General features: G+C 31.8%; 1 protein-coding gene across 1 annotated transcript in view; it reads right to left on the bottom strand.

The window, feature by feature from the left end:
* Positions 1-24340, bottom strand: part of LOC143410588 (A-kinase anchor protein 9-like) — a 78556-nt gene that overhangs the window by 9480 nt on the left and 44736 nt on the right. Inside the window, 10 exon segments of the mRNA XM_076871435.1 lie at positions 379-558; positions 890-1042; positions 6352-6456; positions 6817-6993; positions 9840-9959; positions 12681-12913; positions 18341-18546; positions 20994-21097; positions 21575-21715; positions 22762-22953. Coding sequence (XP_076727550.1) covers positions 379-558; positions 890-1042; positions 6352-6456; positions 6817-6993; positions 9840-9959; positions 12681-12913; positions 18341-18546; positions 20994-21097; positions 21575-21715; positions 22762-22953 — 1611 coding nt within the window.

Below are 24340 nucleotides of genomic sequence, written 5' to 3'. Positions count from 1 at the left end.
GTTAATTCAAAAAAGGGAAACACAGAAAATGTATTCATATTTTAAAATTTTGTTTTATTTTAGGGTAAAAACTTAAAGATGATCAGGCACAAAAGCTGTATAGCTTGTCAGACACATTATGTTACTTTCAATATAGACCAACACCTCCCTTATCACATCAAACAAAGACCTTATTTAGAACATCATTCTGGAAGTTCTATTACACATAAGTGGCTTATGCTTTTAGTATTTGATTCTCTAATAGGAAAATGTCAACATTAGTACATTTTATTGGAAAGGATAAAATACTGAATTAAGTCTATAACAGATGGCATCCAAAGCTAATTACTCTATTTAACTATTAGATTTCAGATAATAACCAATTTTAAATGAGTATACCTTGTTATCTGTTGTAAGTCTAAGTTGTTGATGAAAGTCTCTAATTTGCTCATTTAATCGATCAATTTTTACCTCTTTTTCCTGTATTATTTGAGCAAATTTCCCAAATAGCATATGCTGGTCATGAGTAGAGATAGCCTCAGGATCCATTATGGCAAATCTCAATTTCTCCATTTCATCCTAGTGACAAAAATAACTATCATAGTTGGATGTATTCATGTCTGGCATTTTTCACAACATTGTTTCAATTAAGTCTTATAAAAAATACATTTCCTACAATGTACAAGTAAAAAAAAATAGACATAATGTAGATCAATAATTCTTGAAATATTTTAATAAAAGATCTCAAAAATTTAATTATAAACAGAAAATAAGTTCCATGCAAATCTATTTGCTTGCTAGTGTTCTTCGAGTGAGTATTATTTAGATCTGGACTTAGTAAATGTTTATTATAACTACATAGGAGCAAAACTTCTCTTTATAGAAAAAAATTTTTTTCTAAAATAGTTACCTTGAATAAGTTATTTTCTTGTTCAAGTTCCTGTAGACGGGTAGTGGATTCCTTTTTCTGTATTTCCAATTGCATATGTAGTTGCTGAACTTCTTCATTTTTATTTTCAAGCTCATCTCTAAATTGCTCTAGTTGTTCTTCTAAGTTTGTTATCTTTAATATCAAAATTATGGAAAGTAAAGAAAAAAACCTTTATACAGATGTTTGTCGAGATAGAATTAAGAATGTTGGGGCTGGGGCTGTAGCTCAGTGGTAAAACACCTGTTGTGCACATGTGAGGCACTAGGTTTGATCCTCAGTACCACATAAAAATAAATAAACATATTGTGTCCAACTACAACTAAAAAAGAAATTTAAAAAAAAGAATGTTGTATTTGCTTTACAAAATACATATGCTTAATTCATAAGAATAAACGAAAGTGGTTTTCTAAGCCAGCCATACCTGTATGGTTCCTAGACATGCTCACACTGCACATTCTTTTTTTTTATTTTGTTTTTTGGTTTGTTTATTTTGTTTTTGTTTTGGCACTGGGGACTGAATCCAAGGGAGCTTTACCATGGAACCACATCCCCAGCCCTTTTTTTTCATTTTATAGTTTTTAGATACAGTCATGCTTAGTAAGTAGCTTAGGGTCTTGCTAAGTTGCTGAGGCTGACCTCAAACTTGCAATCTTCCTGCCTCAGACTTCTGAGTTGTGGGATTATAGGTGTGTGCCACCGTGCCTGTCACCTGCACATTCTTAAACCATCTTGCCCAAGCAGAAGACACCTTAAAGAAGGACACCAGGAAACATTTTCTACCATAAGCAGAAAGAGTCACAGAAAGGAGTAGTCCACATGCTAACTCTTATGTTAAATTCAGTTAGAATTAAGTCAGTTGCTATTGAAAATCTTAGAAAAATTGTAGAATTAATTCAGTTATTCTATTATCAAATAAAACTAACTTAATATAGTCCCACAGATATCTAATTATAATCCATTGAATGCCCTGGCTGCTTTGTGGTTTGATTAAGCAGATGGAAGCAGAGATACACAATAAGGTCAAGAGATCCTTAGGTCTGAATTGCAGAGTAAGTTAAACAAAATAATTTTAGTAGAAAATCAGGGAGCTCTTACTTATAGGAAAACAGAAATTTAATTTTTGAAGATGGATTATTAGTAATAAAAGTAAAATAATCCTCTTTGATGGTTATACAAAAAAAATGAACCTGATGATGAATATTAAGAGCTAATTATTGCTCTATTTAAAAATATGGGTTTGATTGAGGACATTAGCAGTCACTTTAGCTCACTGCTTCACAGCTACTTAATATTTAATAAATGAATTTATAAACATATATTTACTTGATGATCAAAAATGTTGCATTAACAGCAACCTAAGATGCAGAAGCAGTGTTTAGTAGTAACTGGCTCAGAGCCAACTTTAAATCATTTAGTGCCTTAAAGTTGAAAAGGGGCATATGTTGCTTATATACTGATACATCACATAATTAGAATCATTCTAGCACAGGCAAGGCAAGGTCTTAAAAATCAGCCTAAAAAGAGAAGTCAGCAAGGAAAAAAAAATCAGCCTAATATTTCTTAAACAGAAATGGTATCAATACTAAATAATGGCTATTATTTATAGAGAATTACTGCTAGGCATGGGTACAAAGTGCTTTATATATTGTTATTTTTTAAAAAGCCAGTTACAACCTTAGGAGCTCTATTCTATGATTAACCCCATTTCAGAAGTAAGGAAGGGAGTTACAGCAAGGAGTAACTTGTCCTGAGGTCACATGTCTACTATGTGGTGAAACCACCTTTTGAACCTGGGGAGTTCCAGTCCTAAACTATAATTTATCTTGTTTCTAATAACTAATGTCTAAGACCTCTATTTAAAATTTTTTGTAACACTGATATTAAATTCTGTAGACACTAAAACACGTTTAGTGGTTGTACATATATAATTTCCAGGTTAGTTTATTGAAAATTGTGATGACTGTATCTTCTTCAAAGTTATCTGACAGTAGTTACACCTATTCTTCTCTTCTATAACAAATTTTAATGACAAGGTATTATAAAATCAACATACACATAGTTATTTAAGTTCAAAATTGCTGCCCCACCTCACATGACCTTTTTTTTCCTTGTGACATCACTTAATAGTCAAAGTCTTAGCTCTATGTCTTAAAAGCCCTGCTACTCAAAGTGTAGTCTCTGGAGCAGCAGAATAGGTATCATGTGAGAGCATGTTTGATGCACAGAATCTTATGCTGCACTCAAAATCTGCATTTTGGGAGCTGAGGTTGTGGCTCAGTTGTAGAGCACTTGCCTAGCATGCATGAGCACAGGGTTTGATCTTCAGCACCACATTAGGAAAAAAAAGGTATTTAGTTTCTCTACAATTAAAAATTAAAAAAAAAAGATAAAAAAAAGACCTGCACTTTAACAAGATCCCCAGTTGATTCATATGCAGAGAAGGACTGGTTTAAAGTACTAACATTTTTATTTTAAGTAGCTGAACTTGAGACATCATATCAGACCTTAATTTCTCCAAATGACACTATGGAACATTCTTGTTATTCAAGCAGACTCTAGTTTCAGGCTGTCTTATAGCAACACCCAAACCAGAAGAACATTAGAAAGGTTTAAACTTGTTTTACTTATCTACCAATTGATATATAGACTATTTGGATGACACTAATTTGTACCTATTTGAGTTTTATTTTATTTTATTTTTAAGTGTTTTTTTTTCTCATAAAAAAAGTGTAGGGGCTGGGGTTGTGGCTCAGTGGTAGAGCAAATGTTTTCCTGGCATGTGTGAGCCACTGCATTCGATTCTCAGCACCACATAAAATCAAAAAATAAAATAAAGGTCCATCAACAACTTTAAAAAAATGTTAAAAAAAAACTTATATGTTCCACTAATTAGAGAGCATATTCCTTGAAGTCTGGTGTTGATTTCACAACTGAACAAAAGTGCTTTACATGCAGAAACAGTTTAATAATAAATGTTGAATGACAGTCTTTAACATTTTTCACTAACAAGCAAAATATATTCAGTGTTCTGGCAGTATAGCATCATAGGGTTCCAGATTCAGTTCTTTCTGTCTGTACTAAGTACTAACCTCTCTTAAGGATCAGCTCACACATTGGCAAATTAGGATATTTTAGAACAGAACCTATTCCCAGCGAGACTGTTAAGGGTTAATGGGATAAGTCATTTAATATACTTTCTAGACTCAGCCCTCAGCAAAGTTAACTATTATTTACTATTGCTATCTGTAAACTAGAGCTCATTAATTCTACAGAGAGCTAAAACTTATTGAAGGAATCCTTTTCTCAAAATAACTATTGTCTCCACAATATTTCCTTCTCCTATAAGAAGCTGTTTTCTTCTTTTTATCCATCCCACATTTCTACGTAGTTTAATGAACTTTCAAAAAAATGTTTTATTCAAATCTAGGTTTTGGGAGTATTTGAATATCTCAACGATAATGATACATAAGGATATCTTTATGTTTATACTCAATAGGACATCTGAAAACATTTGCCTAGTTTTCAGGATAGAATGCTTAAGTTATTTTCATTAAAAGACATATGTTTTAATTCTACATTCATTATTCAGTTATAGGTAAGGGAGGGAGTTCTGATAGAATACTCATTATAGTTATTTAAAGCAAGTAAATGAAGGTCAGCTGCTATTTTAATCTGTATATATTCACTCAACATCTTTGACTCTGGGTCTCTATCTGTAAAAACTGAAAGTCAGTTAACAGATGCTCTCAATGGTTTCTTATAGTTCTGAACTACTAGTGCTATAATCCTGAGTAAAAGGTAGATGTGTATTAGAAACTTAATTCAGGAAATTAAGGTGTTAGTAGATATATATTACGTTCAAAAGATAATAAAAATAATAGGGCATGGTGGCACATGAATGTAGTCCCAGCTACTCAGGAAGCTGATGTGAGAGGATTACTTGAACCCTGTAATTTGGAGTTTATAGCCAGCCTGGCACTATACTTAATGGCTTCCATCTCAAAATACAAAAACAAAAACAAAAAAACCTGTGTGTGCGTGTATATGTGTGTGTGTGTGTGTGTGTGTGTGTGTGTATTAAGTATTAATTCCTTTCAAATATACAGAAATAGTTACACAAAAATAAATGTTCTCACTGCCTTCAATGAAAACTCCAAACCTAATAAACAAGAACTTCTCAGATGTTACATAAAAATGGGAAAACGATCCTTCTCATGGATCATTTCAACTATAGTAACTTCTATGGATTCCTTTTTTCTTCTTTGAACTACACATTCGCTGAACCGTCATTTTGGCTGATGTCTAAATTAGTTTTGTAAACAGATTTCCAAGTACTTATTAACAAATACTTCTATGATATTTAAGGAAAATAAGTATTTGTTAAAATAAATTTAAATGTTCTGAGAAAAATTCTATGGAAAGGGACAAAAACATAATTAAAAACATTTTAAACATTTAAAATTATTTACTACTATACAATGTTGAGTATTATATGTTTTAGGAAAACTATTAGTAGACAATAAAAGTTATGATTACTATAGCTCTAAAGGTAAATTTTCTTTTCTTGTTCTCACAGGGGTATTATTATGTTGTCTAGGCTGACCTTAACCTCCTTGGCTCAAGTGATTCATTCTCCTGCCTCAGCGTCCTGAGAAGCAGGGACTACAGGCATGCACCATGCCTAATTGAATCCTTCTCATTAAGAAGGAGGGAGAAGGGCAACACAGGATAACTTTATAGTTACTTTCTTGTTATTATTATTTTGTGGTGCTGCAGATTCAAACCCACATTGAGCTAAATTCCCATTCCTATTTCATTATTAATCTTTTAAGCACAAGCTTCATATGTTGTAAAACAACACTATCAATTCTCAGGGAAAAGTTTAAAAAGAAAAAGGAAAGCAAGCAAACCCAAATTCACAGTAGAGGGGAGCAAAAACTCAATGCCCATAGCACGAACAGGAGAAAGAAGATGCTGCCTTTTGTCCTAACTACTACATTTCTCCACTGTCCTCTTCACTCAGCCCATACCTGCTAAATTGTCCTTCCTCGCTCTCTAAATTTCTTCTTGCTTCAAAGTGCTCACACTAGTTATCTTCTCAACCTGGAATGAACTTCCTTCATAAGCTTATCAGTTCACATGTTTATTGTCTTGAAGATCAATCTAGGCACTGAATTGAGAAAGTCTATACTTTGGTTTTAGACCACAAACTTCATTTTGTTCAAATGATGTTTTCAAGGTAACTGACTTTAAAATAACTCAAAACATATTTTGTCATTTAAAAATAAAGTGGTAGAGTGCTTGCCTAGTATGTGTGAGGCACTGGGTTCAATCCTCAGAATGATGTAAGTAAATAAAACAAAGATATTTGCCCATCTACATCTAATACACACACACACACATACACACACACACACACACACAAAAAAAAAAGTCCTTACCTCTTTCTCTTTTCTGTCAATAGCATCTCGCTCAGCTTGCAGTTGCACTTCTAGAGACAATTCTGCTTTAGCTTCTAAGGCTCCAAATTGTTTCTGGTCCTCTACCTTTAAATATATAAGAATGTTCTCAAATTTTCATACATTAAATATTGATTATTCAATGTGTGTGTGTGTGTGTGTGTGTGTGTGTGTGTATGTTTCCTTTTGGATAAGTAGCAATTCTCTCTGACCAGTTAGGAGGACAAACTACATTAGTGAATATCAAAAAGTTATAGATATTCAGTCTTGAATACTTTCATAGAGTCAAACAGGAACTTTTGACACTTAAAATGCATTTCTCAGATAAAAATGAAGGCTCTTTCCCATCTGCCCCCATCCTCAAGCTTTCTTATTCAAGCTCTGATGTTTGTGTATCAAACTTTTCTTCATTAAAACACTTAATAAAGTTGATTCAAAATGTCACACCTTTTGAAAATTGTCTGTGCTAACAAGTAAGGCTTGTTCCAGTTCTCTCACTCTGAACTCTAGCTTTTCAATTTCTTCATTCCTCTCTTGTGCATCTCTCTGCAGCTGTTCTTTTGATAGAAGCAGCTCACTGCACTTGTCTGTTTTTTCTTTTAGATCTTTTGTTAATTGTTCAACCTGAAAATATAATAAACAAAAAAATCTAAAAATTTGAAAAGTTCATAACTTTCAATTCATCTCAAAAATCATTTTTTTTCAAAAAACATTTTGAAATGCTATATTAATTTCATTTTTTATAAGAATAGCAACTATTATCTCAAACAAAGGTTGATATTTCCCAAGTTGATAAGAACTAGGCAGCACTAGTAAACAACAAATATTGCTTTTGCTCAACGCTTTTTAGAAAAATTTCATTCTCTTAAGACTAAGACTTTAGCTAGGAAGAGGGGAATAATGTTGAATTATCTAGTACTGGTATAATTGTACTAAGACCTATGACCTTAAAGATGGCAAATTTTGTAGAGTACTTACTGACTTGGTCTCAGAATGTGAAGTAAGATAACCTGAAAAAAAATCTTTCATGAATCACCTTTTGATAATAGTTATTTACAAAGCACTTTCAACCAATACATTACACCATCCCAGAATAGAGATGAGGATGGGTGGAAAGAGAGAGCTGTACATTTAGTGTCTTAATAATTCTCCTGCATCCAAAATAAATGATGACACATCCCAGAACTTATCCCTGAAGACTGATATGCAAGTGCCTTCAATTCAATGGCTCTGTGATAGAAGAATACAGGAAGGATTAATAAGATAATTTATGAAATTAGTTCTGATCAAGAGGTAGAGGAGGTTCCTAAAAAGATAAGTGATGATAAGAAATAAAAGAATACTACCTTTATTCAGTGAAACACTTGGAAGCAATTATACAAAATGACAATCATTATTCAGAACATTAAAAAAATGCAAGCTTAATTATAATTATAGGATTAAATTTTAACAGTAATAAAGCTACTGAGAATAATAGGTTGACTAAGTTTTGGATTAAGTTCATGAGAAAAGGCTATAAAACAGGTACAAAGAAATGGCATATTATAATATGTATTCACAGTTGGAATTTTTGGGTCTTCAGAAAATCAGAAGCTGGGATTAGTTCTGGCAGGGTAAGCAGAGAACAAATGGGTCACAATGTTCCTGAGGAAATTCAAACATATCTTAAAGTTTCATGAACGAGATAGGTCAACTTTCAAATATTTTTTAAAAAATTATATAGTAGAAAATGGCAGTCAAAGTTCTAGATCTTGAATTATCTTTTGAGTTTCAATGAATAAGTCACTGTTTTTCAAAATCTAAAAATACATTTGTTAGAAATAAGGACAATGACTACAAACAAGGGGAATGATGACTTCTCTGCTACTCTAGCAGATTTAACATTTCATTACAATGAACTTATAGGCATTTTATACTTCATTGAGGTAATTTTAAGAGAAATGAATCAAGTAAACTTCTTAGAAATTGTAGATAATTTTCAGCAATAAAATTATTTTCAGAAATAATAGTAGTTGAATTTAAGTGTTAACTAAGGGCCACACTAATACTGCTATGCAGTGGGAGCTATTACTGTCTTTATTTTAGAAATGAATAAATAGATTTGAAAGGTTAAGTAGCGTAGTTACTGTCAGACATCTACTACATAGCATAGCCATGATCCACACTGGAATTACATTATCTCAAGCACAATCTCTTTATAACCAGGACAAGCCATCTTTAGAAATATATATATAAGTGATATACATATAAATATGTATAATATTTCCCATGTAGCATTTGTTTAATAAATGTAGAGTTTTCTGTATGAGGAAAATGGACAGTGGGAGTGACAGAGTAGAAGCAGGGAGACTGGTCAGGAGGCTACCTCACACATATAGGCAACTAAGACACAGGGAAATGAATAAAGGTGAAAATAATAAAAAGATGTAGTATAAATCTGATCCATTAGTGGTTTGGGATCAGGGCTGAGAAGGAGTGGGACTGAGGAAGAATTCTAGAATTTAGCAAAGAAGATGATTTAGAAGACAACATTTATTGAGATGAAGAAGGGATAATTTTATTTTTGTCTTTTTGATAAAGGCTAATCAGGAACCAAGAATATGATTCCTGGATATGTTAAAATGAGACATCTACATGGAGACAGTGTAGGCAGTTGAAAATTCAAGTACAGAGTTCAACAGAGATGTTAGGAATAAAGAAACAACTGTGGGGCAATTTACAGATGACTGGGAAGAAAATGTAAAAATGGAAGAATGAGGACTCTAAGACTGACTAAGTCATGAGGCACCCCTCATTTATTTTGGGTAGGCAGAAGACAAATAAACACTGGAGGAGAGAGACCATACTCTACAGTAGGTGTGTCACAGCAGTCAAGAGAAGGAGATACTTATAGAAGACTGTAATTAGTGTCTCCAAATGGTTGAGTAGTATTGAAGACAGAGAGGTGATTACTAGATACAGCCAAGAGGCTTTGGGTAACCTTCATAGGAACAGTTTAAATATACTAAGGGGTATAAAATTCCAAGAAAAAGATGTTGGAAACTTCATTGTAGTGGACTGTAAAAGAGAAGAGAAAGGGAAATAATTAGTAAAGAGTGACTACAGAGAATTATCAGTTTTGTTGGGATGGGAGTAGAGAATTAGGCAGAGAAGGTTATTTAATACTAGAAAATGTATAAAGATGGAAATAATTCCAAATTTCAGTACAACATTTTTATGTTTTGTTTTTTATGGTGCTGGCATCAAATCCAAATCCAGGGCTTCAGGTACACTAGGCAAGTGTTCTACACATGAACTATAACTCCTAGTCCAATACAAACATTTTTTAGGGTTTATGACCTCCTCACATTTAAGTAACATTCAATGTCCTGATTTTTAAGATTTATACCTTATTCACTTTTAAGTTTTTCATAATGTACCTCTTACTTCACACTCAAGATACAAATAGGCAATACCAATAAAGTTCTTACCTCTCTAGTTTGATGTTCACCAAAAGGCTGGATTCGAGGCACAACCTTAAGTTGTTGTTCTAACTTCTGTATTTCTTGTTGGAACACATCTCTCTCATGTTCTCTGTCAATGGCTTGCTCCTGAAATTGAACAATAATAAAAACAATAGTAATTGAAGAAACAATATTTATTAAACCTATTATCTCTCTTTAGTCATAGGTTAAGTTTGTTTGAAAAGAAAGGACTGATGACCATGGAATCACAAAGATTCAAAATATTTTTGGTATGACACATTACTTATTTGGGTTCTTCCACAAAATTTAAATACTTAAAATTTATTTTCAAGAAAGAAAAAGTAGGGGCTGGGGATGTGGCTTAAGTGGTAGCACGCTCGCCTGGCATGTGTGCAGCCCGGGTTCGATCCTCAGCACCACATACAAACAAAGATGTTGTGTCTGCCAAAAACTAAAAATAAATAAATAAATATTAAAAAAAAAAAGTAGGGCTGCAATTGTAGCTCAGGGGTAGAACACTTGCCTAGCGTGTGTGATGCACTGGGTTCCATCCTCAGCACCACATTAAAAAATAAATAGATAAATAAAATAAGGTTATTAAAAAAAGAAAGAAAAAGTATTACCAGTTGTTTTCCTGGTAGAAAAAGTACAAATCATAGAATATAAACACTAATATGACTGAAATAAGCATAAACAAAACAAAAAGAAGAATTTAATACAGAATTATCTATTCTATACATCTTTCATAGAATAAAAGGGATAATTAAGATGCATATGCATTCAAGCTTTAAGTACTGACTTAGCTGACTCAGTGGACCCGCATACTCTAGAAGTGGTTTATGGATAAGCATTCTAAAAGAGAGAGAATGCAGGACTTAGGCTAATTATAAAAGACTAAAAATGTAGTAAATCTTGGTAAAATGTGTATTTTTTAATGATAACTATGAAATTTCACATTTCAACACAACATTTACAATGTCAATGTTTGAGTTTAAATAGTCTGCTCAACTTTGGGCTAAAGGAAAGGTGACTATAAAATTCTCTGATCCAAGAGTGTAAAATTAATGTCTTAATAATACAAACGAAGCTGAATTTTACGGGTACCATTTCATTTCCTTACAAGCACTTAGGATGTTGATAATGAAAAATAAAATAACTCTTCAGAACTTTGAATATAGGACCACCACTGATTTTTTTTTTAAATAACTCATTTTTCCTACTCTTGGCAAATAACAAGCATTTGAGCCTTCAAGAATATTATGTCTTTGGTTCTCTGTGATGCTCAAGTAAATTTTTGAGTTACTGAAATAGAAGCTTTAATCATTCTGTACATGCTAAAAAAGAAAGCTCTAGAGAAACAAGAATTGCCCAAGGTTAGAAATTTCATCTGCTATTTAACTACAGGCCTCAGAATTAATCTATGAAAACAAAAAAGAATTTTTGGGAACTACATAAGGCATATGTTTGCTTTAGTTTGGCCAATCAAGGTGCAAACCAGAAGATATATTTATCTAACTATTTATTCCCCATCCTTTCCCCCAGTGCTGGGGATAGAACTTAGGGCCTTGCATATACTGGGCAAGTGCTCTACCACTGAGCCATATAACAGGAAATACATTATGATGAATTTCCCTGACCAGTTAATGAATTCCCTTTACAATATGTGGTATCTCAAGAGTCTTTTCAAGGTATAATTCATATTCTAACACAGAAAAAAAAAGGTTTAGTTTGTTTCCAAACACAAAAGAATACCTGGAGAAAATTCTGGGTGTCATATATGAAGACCATTCAAAGAACAAATATTTCAACAGAAATGTATGTTATATTGATAATTCCTTCCTCATTGAATCCCAGAAGCATATTAAAAGTATCAGGGGGTGGGACGGTAGATTGATATGAGAAGTTAACCAACTAATAGGGAATAAATGAATCAGTTTAAATGTCAACAATTGAAGAAACAGCTTAAGTCAATAATTTAACCCTAATAGAAATGAATCAGGTATTAAAATGCAAAATATATATTTGTCATAGTTACTATATCTAATAGTCACTGCTATTGCAGAAACATGCCATATTAAATAATTAGAGAAAAAAGTACCAAAGAAAAGCCAGTCATCAGAACAAGAGCTCAAAGACATTCTTTCAACTTCTCAAACTTAATATTTAAAGAACAATATTTTTTTTGAGAATTTTAATATTTATTTTTTAGTTTTCGTCAGACACAACATCTTTGTATGTGGTGCTGAGGATCGAATCCGGGCTGCACGCATGCCAGGCGAGCATGCTACCACTTGAGCCACATCCCCAGCCTGTAAAGAACAATATTTTAAAAGAAAAACTGCTCAAACAAATTTTCTACCAAGAGATAACTTGTATGGTGAATTAATCTACTCATATTTATAAAAAGAATGTAAAAATCAAGTGAAGGAATTGCAAGTTTGATATGTAATACAATAATGGTATGTTATGACATACTACAACATATAGTTTTAGACATTTCCACTACAACATATAGTTTTAGAGATTCCTTATAGTATTAAATAACATTTTAATGGAACATTTCACACAATAGTGAAGTTGAAATCTCTTTTGATATAAAAAAGTAATGTGTAACAATCTAGAAAATCTGGATATTAAAACATCAATGAGTTTTCGAACTGGAAGAGCTCATCATTACATTACCTTCACCACCAAAAACAGGACTACTAAAACTAATATTGGTTATCACAAATACAGCCAATTATTAAAGAGAAGCCTAAATAAATTTCTGTGGGACAGTAGAGAGAAATATTTACTCATTTATGCCTTATGCAATATTCAGAAGGTAGTAATAATTAAGGAGTTTACCTGACTACTAGTTTCACTTAGAGCTTCCAGCATTTTTTCAACTGCTGCTTGTAGTCGAGAACTAATATTCAGCATTAATTCTTCATTTTCAGGATCTATTTCAGTTCCAGCAAAACCAATCCTTATAAGGTGCTGCGATAATTCTGTTCCTTCCTCAGTTACTTTTGAACACATGCTATTATCAGTTCTTGGCATATCACTTCCAGAATAGGAGGGTATGGATCTGTCTATAACTAGAATAACAAAATGTTAAAGGCATACATTAATAACAATAATTTCACTTTAAATTTTTAAAATCAAGTCAAATTGAAATCATTTTTCAAAGTACATGTGTTTTAATAACAGCATTGTAAAATTGCAGAATTTAAGATTTGGGTTATTTAGTAATTTTTCTTTAATAAAAATTTGGGGTTTTTTTTGGGGGGGGGATACTAGGGATAAAATCCAGGGTCTTGCACATAATAAGCATGTACTGTATTGTTGAGCTATACTCCCAACCTGATAAAAACTTTTTAAGATAACTTTTAATAGATATTTATCAAATGACAAGCATATAGAGTTTGCTAAGAAATGGGGACACTAAGGAGACAAAATCTGGTTCCTATTGTGAAGGACTTTACAGTATAATGAAACAACACACATATATACATAAGGAAAAAAAAAAACCTCTATCCTGCAGTGGGGTATGGAAGAATAGAATAAGTGCTCCTAATTTGTTTGGAATAACCTGACTTTTAAGCATTACATATTTGAACATTACCTGCTCTGGCTACAGATTAAAAGAAACAGATAATTTTGTAGCTTGGTATTTTTGTAAAAAGTATACTGGGAAGAAATTAGGATGATGAGCAGTGCTAATTTAACTACAGACACTGTTACCATACTATCAACATTATTGTTACATCTTACATAAGAAAATCTGGTTGACATAGGCAGATGATAAGCTTTGCAACTGAACAGAGGAGTATTAATGGAATATGTGGAGATACATAAACTGTTAGAAATTTGGGTCTGCAGAATTAGGGGTCATCTGTAAAAAGGTAAGAGTTTAAACACTGAAAGTGGTTACATCTGTTTTAGGAGTGATATTTAGTGAAAGGAGGAAACAAAGTTGGAGCCTCTGTATATCATTAGCTAACAAAAGAAGCCATAAGAAATATGAGGTAGACAGGAAAGGGATGTTCTAGAAGAGAACATTTCAAAAAGGAAAAGACTTTAGTGAAGTTATTTGCCTAGAAAGACAAACAGTCACGGATTATGCTATGAATTTAATGACTGAAAAGTCACTGTTCTCCTCAGAAGGAAGTGTTGTTACTATAAGAACAGAAAATAAAGTCAGTTAAAGCAAGAGTTAGTCTATTCTTTTTAATTTTTTATACCTTCATTTTATATATAAATTTTTTCTGCAGTGCTGAGGATTGAACCCAGAGCCTCACAGGTGCTAGGCAAGCACTGAGCTATATCCCCAGCCCAGTCTCTTCTTGCTTATTCTCTTATGAAGTATACTGAAGTTTACCTTGTAGTATGTGTGTGTGTAAGTTAAAATAAACAAATAGTTATTTTTATGAATATAAAATGAAATTTTATGGTACAATATGACACTTTGTGGTACCGAGAAGCAATCAATGGTGAGAAAAAGACTGAAGATTCTGTGTACACATGGGAATAAATCTAAAACACAAGCACAAGGTGAAACAAAGCCATTTATAAATGATCACTGAGTGTTAGTTTTTTTTGGAATGGTAACAACAACAACAACAACAACAACAAAAACAGGCAATAAAGCACCTAGAAAAGATAAAGATGTCAATCAGCTTTATGTATTTTTCAGGGCTGGAGATGTAGCTCAGTAGTAGAGTGCTTGTGCTTGCCTGGCCTGAGTGAGGTCCTAGGTTCAATTCCAAGTGTGCGTGCACACACGCGCACACACACACACAAAAAAAATTGAAGATAGAAATTATCTGAAATAATCTGAATATGTTCCATTAAAGAAACAAATTTGTTTGTTCCAATGAAACAAAAGAGAAATACAGCAAAATTATAATTACCCATAATGACTAGTCTGGGGGAAAAAATCTGAGGACAAAAAAAGAAGGGCTATTTTATAACATGCCAACAGAAATCAAGAACAGGCAATTTGGTGAACAGAATCACTTGAGTGGTGAACCAACCACTCAGATGTATGTTGTAAACACAGCAAATAATAGCTATTCAAGTCTTTTAATCATATACTTTATGAATTATACCATTCATTTCCTGATGCATAATGGTAAGTTTTTCAGGTTAAAGGAGGGTGAGCAATATCATAGTGTCTTCCCAGCCTCAGTGGCTCACTGAAGACCTTTATGGTTCCAATTGGAAATCATGTGAACCAAGCTTGACCCAAGTGTCTGACAGATGAAAAGATATGGAGTGGAGACAACGAAATTTGTCCAAAGTCACATTAAGGCAGAAAAAAAAAATGAGGCTTTCTCATTACTAATCCAGTATTCTTTCTATAACTTCCCACTGCTTCAAAAGTAAGCTGAAGCAAACAAACTTCAATCCATGGACTCCTACAGGAAAGATGAGCATTCTACCCCTAAACTATCACACTGCAAACCTAAAGGAAATTTTCTTTTAACAACCTAGGGAACTCATTTTTATGAACTGATCTAATATCCACTCAGGTTCAAGTGATTTGACATTTGGCCAAAATTTCCTTTCAATTTCATAAACTAGTTTGCTTTTACAAGGAAGTGAATATTAGCACAATCATTTATTATTTTCAAGTGTTAACAAGTTCATACATGTTTAAAGCCTAAACAAGTTCAGGCTTGAAGGCTGAAACTACATCACAAGTGATACTTAAAAAAAAAAAAAAAGTTGATTCACAATCAGATTAAGCTTTAATTTTTTTTGTTATGGTAAATAACATAAACCCTTTCAATGGTGCATTTTAGTTTTTACAGAAATGCTTCCATTAAGAATGTGAAGAAATGTCAAAAGAACTTCTTACATATGGGGCATATTGTCAATATTTAAAGCCAGTATTTTCATAAAATAAATGTTTTTAATCATAAACTCTATTAATTCACTATATCCTTAAAGATGCAAACTAGGTAAGTATACCCCAATGATACTTAATTTTATTAGTAAAAGTAACATAGCCAGGAATGGTGGTACATGCCTATAATACCAGAAACTTGGACAGGAGAAGTATGGGAAGTTTAAGAGCAGCCTTAGCAACTTAAACCAGGCTCTACACAACTTAAGATAAAAAGGACTGAGTTACAGATTAGTGGTTAAGTGTCTCTGGGTTCAATTCTTGGTACCAAATCAAACCAAAGAATGATTTGTAAATACAAAAATTAAGATTGAGTTAATTAGACGAAGAGCATGAGAAGAAGATTAACATTAAACAGGGATGAGAGGTGGGAGGGAAAGGGAGAGAGAAGGGAAATTGCATGTAAATGGAAGGAGACCCTCAGGGGTATACAAAATTACACACAAGAGGAAGTGAGGGGAAAGGGGGAAAAATATAAGGGGGAGAAATGAATTACAGTAGAGGGAGTAGAGAGAGAAGAGGGGAGGGGAGGGGGGTAAAAATGGGAGTTCATATCCCACTTGAATCAAAGTGTGAAATATGATATATCAAGAACTATGTAATGTTTTGAACAACCAACAATAAAAATTAATTTAAAAAAAGATTGAGTTAATTAAATGGACCCGCAAAATTATCTGTGCCACAATATTTTACACAATGTATTTCTTAACTTTGAATTTTTCTTCTAATGTTTTCTGAATCAACAGTTGATTTCAACAGTTAACATTTTTAAAGCTCAATAATAATAAAAATCAATGATAATAATCATAATCAATTCATATATGTACAAAATGGTTGTAAGTAAAATATTAAGTATGATATAATCTTCCCTTGAACAGTAATCTCAGTGTTTCCTAGACTATGAACTACTATAAAACATAGACGATACAGAAATTACTGAATAAGTGTTTATAGAATTGAACAAAGTTGCTTATAATTAACAAACTATTGCTAGATATGTTAAAATAGACATTATCTATGGATATAGACAGTGGATAGAGGATTTGCTTTCTCCAAGAAAATGAACATGAACATTATCCTCTGTGTTTGCTTGATCTCAATTATCAATTTGTCTTTATAACTCAGCATACTGCTCCTTAAGTAGTTGCTGTTGTTTGCTGAATATTCAGTAGCCATTTTAAGAAGTATCTATGAGAAATGCTAACAAAAAGGCAAAAAAAATATGTTTGCAATGTACAGAACATTCCTTAGTGTCTTTTGAATATGGAAGTCAATCTAGTACAGTTCTTACCAACAGAACAGCAAAATTCCTCCCTAGATGATTAAGTGAAACCAGTTAATTACCTTAAAAATTTTTTGGTAGTCACTTTTATAAGTTTTAGGTATTTTCAAACATTACCTAATTCTTCTTAATACATCAAGATCCATATATAGACATAATAGTCTTCATTGAGAACTTAACCATAAGTAAGTTAATTTGAAAAATATATCTACCTAGTTTGAAAAGAGTGGAAGGAAGGGTTTAAAAGTCAGGATTATTTCATCTTGTATTTTACTAAAAATGGTATTGAAAATTATTTTTGAACTCACCTGAAGTGTCTTTAATTCAAATTTATTTTAAATTCCAAATCAATATTTTCTCTATAGTTAAAATGTACTGCTGGCTAACTAGAACTTAAGCAAACCTTCTGTAATTAGAATACTTTCTATTTTTCCCCTTGAAGCTTAAAAACTAGAGTGTTCCAAAAATTGTAAAGCTCTGGCATTTCAGAATATTTCCTTCTACCTGGGCAGAAGTTGTTGGATGTGAAATGATAGTGAACTATAGGTTTGACCTTCTAATTTAAGAATCCAGGGCCTATTTCTCTGGAAGCACCTGACTAACCTTTCCCCTCTTTGATTTCCTGATATCTTCTCCAGCAAGGAAAAAGAAACAGAGAAAACAAGACAGATTGGAGGTCAGCAATGGGATGGTAAAAATTTAAAATAAGAGTGTACAATCACAGATATAAAAAATTGTGTTCTATATGTGTAATATAAATAGTAAAACATTCTGCTGTCATATATAACAAATTAAAATTTAAAAAAATTTTAAAAAAGCAATTAAAAGAAGAGCCCAAACCACACAGCTACAGGAAAATGACAAAATTAGGAAAAAAGCCATCTCATAACAGGACAAAAACTGTCAAACCACTTTTCCAAAAGTAAGAAAGGACCTAACAGAGGATAGTCTTTGGTTTCTTATTATCACATTCTTCTAACTATCTCAATGAAAACTAGTGCTGGATTCCTACAAGTTCTTTATTTTAAGCTTTCCTGATTTACAGGGTGGTGATGTGGAACTTTTCCTTTATAAGTGGAGAAATGAAAGAGTCTTCTGGTTTGTGTAGGCATACCAAGGTATATAATGGCAACTCTAAAACATTCACTTGCAAATGCTATACAATAATACATATAGTGCTTTGAACAGAGGGGCTTTGTGTTTGGAGGTGCATTTGTTGAAAAATACTTGAATATTCTCTCTCCTATATATTCTACACACAGAAAAAGTGCCTTGAACTCAGCAAGATGATTTGAAGATGATTATTTCACAAGCATATGAAACTAGTATTACCTCTTATGTGTTCCTCGTGGATACCTGACTTTACAGATGCCTCTGATTCTGATCTCCAAATAAGGCCGACAGATGACTTGCCTTTACTAGATCTATCTAAAATCCCAAGAACATGGTGGCCAATAGTTTCTTCAACAACAATGGTAGTCTTTACAACTTCTAAGAGGATCTTCAGAAGTCTGTTGTTAGTTTTCTGGAGTGCAAACCTATACAGATAAAAAAAAAACATTTATTAAAATATTTAATCTCTTTATAAAACATTTAATCTTAAAATATTTATTTATTAAAATATTTAATCTTTTTACCGTATAAAGCCTTTACTACTGTCTCACCAAAAATACAATGCAAAATATGTGTTTGGTGAAAAATATCATATAGATATGCTCTATTAAAATTACACAATAACACCTACAATGAAGTGCTTCTTACTCTTAATTTATTTTTTTTAAAAAGTGATTTGTTTAGAACACAAACTTATAACATTTTTAAAGGTGCATTTTATTGACCTGAAAGAAATCAAATAATAATATTTTTTTAAGATAGTAATAAATTGGAAGAAAACTTTAAGAAGACATAAAACTTGAGTTTCAAAAAGTGTGGTAATACCAATATCTACATTATTGCATTGGTTATACTGATCATGTTTATATACATATAAGGTTTATCTTTTTATGTGTCAGACAACAATATTTTAATAATTAAGAATCCAACTAGAAAAAAAGTGGTAGTATTTGTATAATTTATTGGTGATAAACTAGATGTTTAAATTACAAGAACTGGCAAAGACCTGCTTTATAAAAGGCTTTCAGTGAAACTACTCAGTCAACATCACAGGAAATATCATAGGCTGTTATTATACCTGCTCCAAAGACAAAAATATCTCTAGTTACACACATTGCACTCAGCCAGTAGGAAAAAAACATATTTTCAACTAAGTATAAATAATAGCTTGCCTTTATAGAGATAAGAAATACATCCTAATTTTAAAATGAGAAAATATTGTTAATCAGCCTTCAAAATATCTTAGCACTATGAACATGTTAATGCCTATATTTCTAGACTTTTTTCCTCCTCTGCTTCACTCTAAAATATATACATTTTAAAAACAAAAACTGATCATACTGGACAATGTGATTAGAAAGCTTTCTTTTTAGCTTAACATGAACATTTTACCATGTGAAAAAAATGTGCTTCCATAAATGGTGATTCAAAAGATTATATGATTAATTTTATGAATAACTAAACAACTCACTCAACAGTTTAATTCAACAGAGATACTATGGTTATAAGCTTTATATTTAATACATGTAAGATATAATAAGAAACTTTCATAGTAAGGTCCCCTGGCCTAAGAGACTTCTTTCTCAACCTCACATGTTCTTTGACACATTACCGACAATCTGGTTGAAAGGGTATCTGTTTCACATGCACATGACAGAACTATTTTAAGATCAGGTAATAAATGGAAAAGTTTTCCTTTAGTATTTGTCAAGTGAAAAAGAGAGTTCTATTTTTGTACCTAGATCAAATTCTCTGCTTACATAATCAAGAATGTTTAAACATAAAACCCCAAATAATTTAGTTAGTGGGAAGTAAGGGTTTTAATTCCTTAACTTTTATTTATAGAAGTTTTGTTCAAGTCCTAAATCCCAGGAGTTGGATAATGTGATTAAAACTGATATAATGGTTAAAAGAAATAAAGATGAGCAAGATGTTTATTTTATATTGGCATGGTAACTCTAATTTTCATACACTGTCTTTTTTATTTGAGTTCCATACTGACTATGTTCCATATTGATGATTCAATGGGGAAGCCAAAATCTTAGGGGCCAAATTCCTCCATGCAAGATGAGGAACTAGGTTAGGAAGACACAAAAGGGTTGACAGTCATAGAAATTGGAAAAGGAGGAAAAAGTTAGTAGATATTAGTTCTAATTAAAATTTAAAAAATTATTTCCATTTGAACAAAATAAATTTTAGATACTGTGCTTAATATTAATGTGGGATAATTATAGTATAGTTTTGTACATTTTAATATTAACATCTACAAAATGAAAGTAAGGAACGTTTTGTTAACATTGGGCCATTAATTTATTACTTTATAAAACTAGGATATGTATTAAAAGTTCTCACCTGTTATGCCATGAAAGCATGAAAGAAACTAAATGTTGAATATTTACAAATGCAGTAATTTTTTTTCTCAACATAAACAAATCAGAGAATAGCTTACACTGAATCCATGCCCTTACACTGAAGGAGGAAAAAAGAAATAAAGCTCACAGGTAGAACTGTTTTTAGTTTTTTAGGTTACAAAACAGCATTAAGAAGAATAAAATTAATCAAGAAAGGTTTGATGTTAAAACAATTCTAAACATTTAAAGTCAAGTTTATGATCAATAGCCAATTAAAATTTTTATTACATAAAAAGATTTAAAAATTTGTAATTTAATGTCTAAAAATTGATAATCTTTTATATATTACACATATATGGACATGTTTCATGCATAGAAATATATGACACGTTTCATACACAAGATAGTATTTTTAAGAAAATACACATGTACAAGATAAAAATAAGGATGAATAAAGTTTATTACATTTGAAAACCATTTTAATTGACTTTGCACTGAAAAAAAATACACATTTTGTATACCTTTCACTGGACAGACTATCAGGAGGTACATCTTCAGGTTTTCTGTCCATTTCCTTTTCTTTCAATGTCTCTTCCTCAATTTCCCTTTGGTTTTCATTTTCATTCTGTTTAAGTTTGTGCAACGGCAGAGAGGACAAGACAGAAAGAAAACCTGTCATCTTAAAAACAGCATATCATTCTTCTATACTGGTATGATGTGAAACAGAAAGTGCTTGAAATAATATTTAACTACAATTTATCAAGAGATCAGCAGTATCAAAAAAAAGGATAAAACCTTCAAGTGTAGAGATGAAAAATGTTTTAATGGCTTCAAACTAATATATTCTATATAGTGTGACAATAAGGGTTGTCAATAAAGGTTGCTCCTTGGTAGAACAACAGTTTCTCCTACAGCAAAGCCAAATTCAAATTATCTTAAACAGAAAGCAAGGCATTTTGACTCCACCTACCTTACATCTAAGTGATCACCAATATGTTAAGCTTAGTAACTATAAAAATACGTCTCCCACCAACAATAAAGACAAACAAATCCTACTTCATTGTTGATCTACTGTTCTTAAATGCACCAAAGTCAATACTACGTGTGTTTGCGTACTGCTGCTGCGCAGCTCACAACACAGCTTCTCTCTTCCAGCTAAAGACAGCTGCTTTAGTGCTTCCAACTCTTTTAAAAGCACCCTTTCTCTTTCTGAAACCAGGTTTTCGTTATTTAATGAGGATCTCTAAATAAGAAAAAAAGTCATGGAAGAATATTGATTGCGATAGAGGTAAAAAGCAGAAACATCAAGCAGATTTCTTTTAACCCCTTGGGACCAAGAGACCTTGATTTTACCTTATGATTCATATTTCATTATTAGGGATTAAAAGGCACATATGAAGTTCAATGCAAAATTTCCAACTTTAGAAAAAAAGTTATTTAAACTTAAATATTCAAGAATTTGTATAGTTCGAGTAATATTTTCTCTGTCAATTTTTGCATTGAAATTTTAGAAGAATAAATTCACAAAATGCAATGTAGAAAAAACTGATTTTTCAAATGATATATTTTATTCTCAAATATCAATTTCCCTATTATTTTATATTTAAAAAATACACGTTTTTGTTTTCAAAATTAAATTCAATAAATTTGTTTTCATAAGAACTTTCATGTAAATATGTCTTGCTTTTCTGCAATAATTTTGTGAGTATATTTTATATAGCAGTTGACAAGAATATAGCTCCCAAATACCATGAGATATTTAAATTTAGAAAAGAATGTTATATAAATTTGAATTTCTCTAATCAACAAGAGATGTGTCCTTGGAGAGAGTTCTAGAAACAGATTACTTCAGAAGATTTCCATTCATGATTAAAAAGATGGATTAAAGATAGATATAGATAAACCTTGGAGATGGTAATTGGTAGACTCACAGAACTATAAATGAACATGGAAAAAGTGAATGACAGCAACTGTATACTCAAGTACCTCAGTATAATATTTTCAAAACTCTCAAAGTGCTTTAGCTATGTATGGTCAACAGAATTTTAAAATTTATATTGTAGTCACATTTCCAGTGCCTGAAAGGCAGTTAAATAAAATGATAATGCACATTATATCAGTTGAGTTAGGTGTGCCTAACAAGGTCTAAAGTTGATCCCAGGAACTTCCTGATGTTAAGTATTTGTAATTTATTTGTATCTAGGAAACATAATTTTGACTTAAAAAAAAAGCCACATAAAAAATACCATTATTTCCATTGAGGAGAAAAGAGACTCTAAAGTTCCATACCTGGGCTAACTGTCTATTATGTATCTTAATCTCTTCTTGTAGCTGCTCCATGTGTCTCATGTGTGCCTGCCTCAACAGTTCTGTGGCCTGTTGATGTTCTTCATACTGTCGTACAAGTTCTTGCCTCATATCTTCCAACTGTTCTTCATTTGACATCATTTGTCTAGAAGCATCCATGCTTGATGTCAACATCTTACCATGAATTTTTGATGGGAAAAAACACAAGCAAAAAACTCAATCATAACATATTTTGTGGCAATTAGTCAGCATTGATACTTGAACTGTATATGAAAACAATTCTATTAACAACATAAAGCATATGAGTTTTAGTTTTATTATTAAACAAAACCATAAATCACTTTTTAAAAAAAATTTTTTTTAGTTGTAGATGAACATAATACCTTTTTTCATTTATTTTATGTGGTGCTGAGGATCAAACCTAGTGCCTCACCCATTCAAGGCAAGCACTCTACCACTGAGCCACAACCCCAGCCAAAAGTATTTTTCTTATTTATAATTCCAAAACAACATGAAGTTACTTTATTACCACCATATATGTTATTTTCCAAAAGGAAACAGCTACTTACCAGATAGTTTAGCTAAAATCTAATTCTAACAGAGAAAAACAAAATACTCAAGATTCTTTATCCACCCCCTCCAACCTCCACCCCATCCACTTTTTTTCCCACCCATACTAGAGATTGATCCCAGGGCCTCACACATGCTGGGCAAGTGCTCTACCACCAAGCTACATCTCCAGCCCCTTCTCTTAATGAAGTTATAACTCCTTTATATCTCTTGATATTTTATAATGGGGAAATAATATAAACAACAACAACAACACACACACACACACACACACACACACACACAAAGTTTATAGGGCCAGGGTCGTGCCTCAGTAGTAAAGCGCTTGCCTAGCATGCATGAGGCACTGGGTTCAATCCTGGGAACCACATAAAAATAAACAAATAAAATAAAGGTATTATGTCCATATACAACTAGAAAAATATTTTTAAAAATTAAGTTCACAAAATATAAGGAATTTTGCCTATTTAATTTTTATTCATTGGTCATCACAGTATTATAGAAAACTGCTTATTCAAAGAAAAATTATAATAAATTTTATTTGGAAATAAATGCTTTACATTTATGAGTTTCTCACACTCATGACAAGTCAATAGGTTCTATGAATACTTCAATCCCTTAAGATACTAATTAAAATCATTCTGCCTTGAACAACAACAGCTAAATTAGTTTTCATAAACATTTCACAAGTTTTGCATTACATAAAAGCTGACAGTTTTATTTGAATACTCCTCTGAACAAGATATATCTATCGTGAACACATAAAATAAATTTGAAATTCAGATAATTTTAAAAGAAGTAGAATTTATTGTTTTCTAATAAAGGCTGCAATTCATTGGGGTAACAGATCCTCAACTAACAAAAAAAATAATTAGTATATAGATAATAAGATACTTTGAATTGTCTTCTTGAATTCGTAGCAATTTCCTTTTATGTTCTTACATTTAATTGAGCAAATCATTTGGCCACAGGTATTACCTAGTTATAATAT

The sequence above is a fragment of the Callospermophilus lateralis genome, chromosome 11 (assembly GCF_048772815.1).
Source record: "Callospermophilus lateralis isolate mCalLat2 chromosome 11, mCalLat2.hap1, whole genome shotgun sequence".
Taxonomy (NCBI): domain Eukaryota; kingdom Metazoa; phylum Chordata; class Mammalia; order Rodentia; family Sciuridae; genus Callospermophilus; species Callospermophilus lateralis.
The sequence above is the reverse complement of the archived record's forward strand: the minus strand, read 5'-3'. Positions and strand labels throughout refer to the sequence as shown.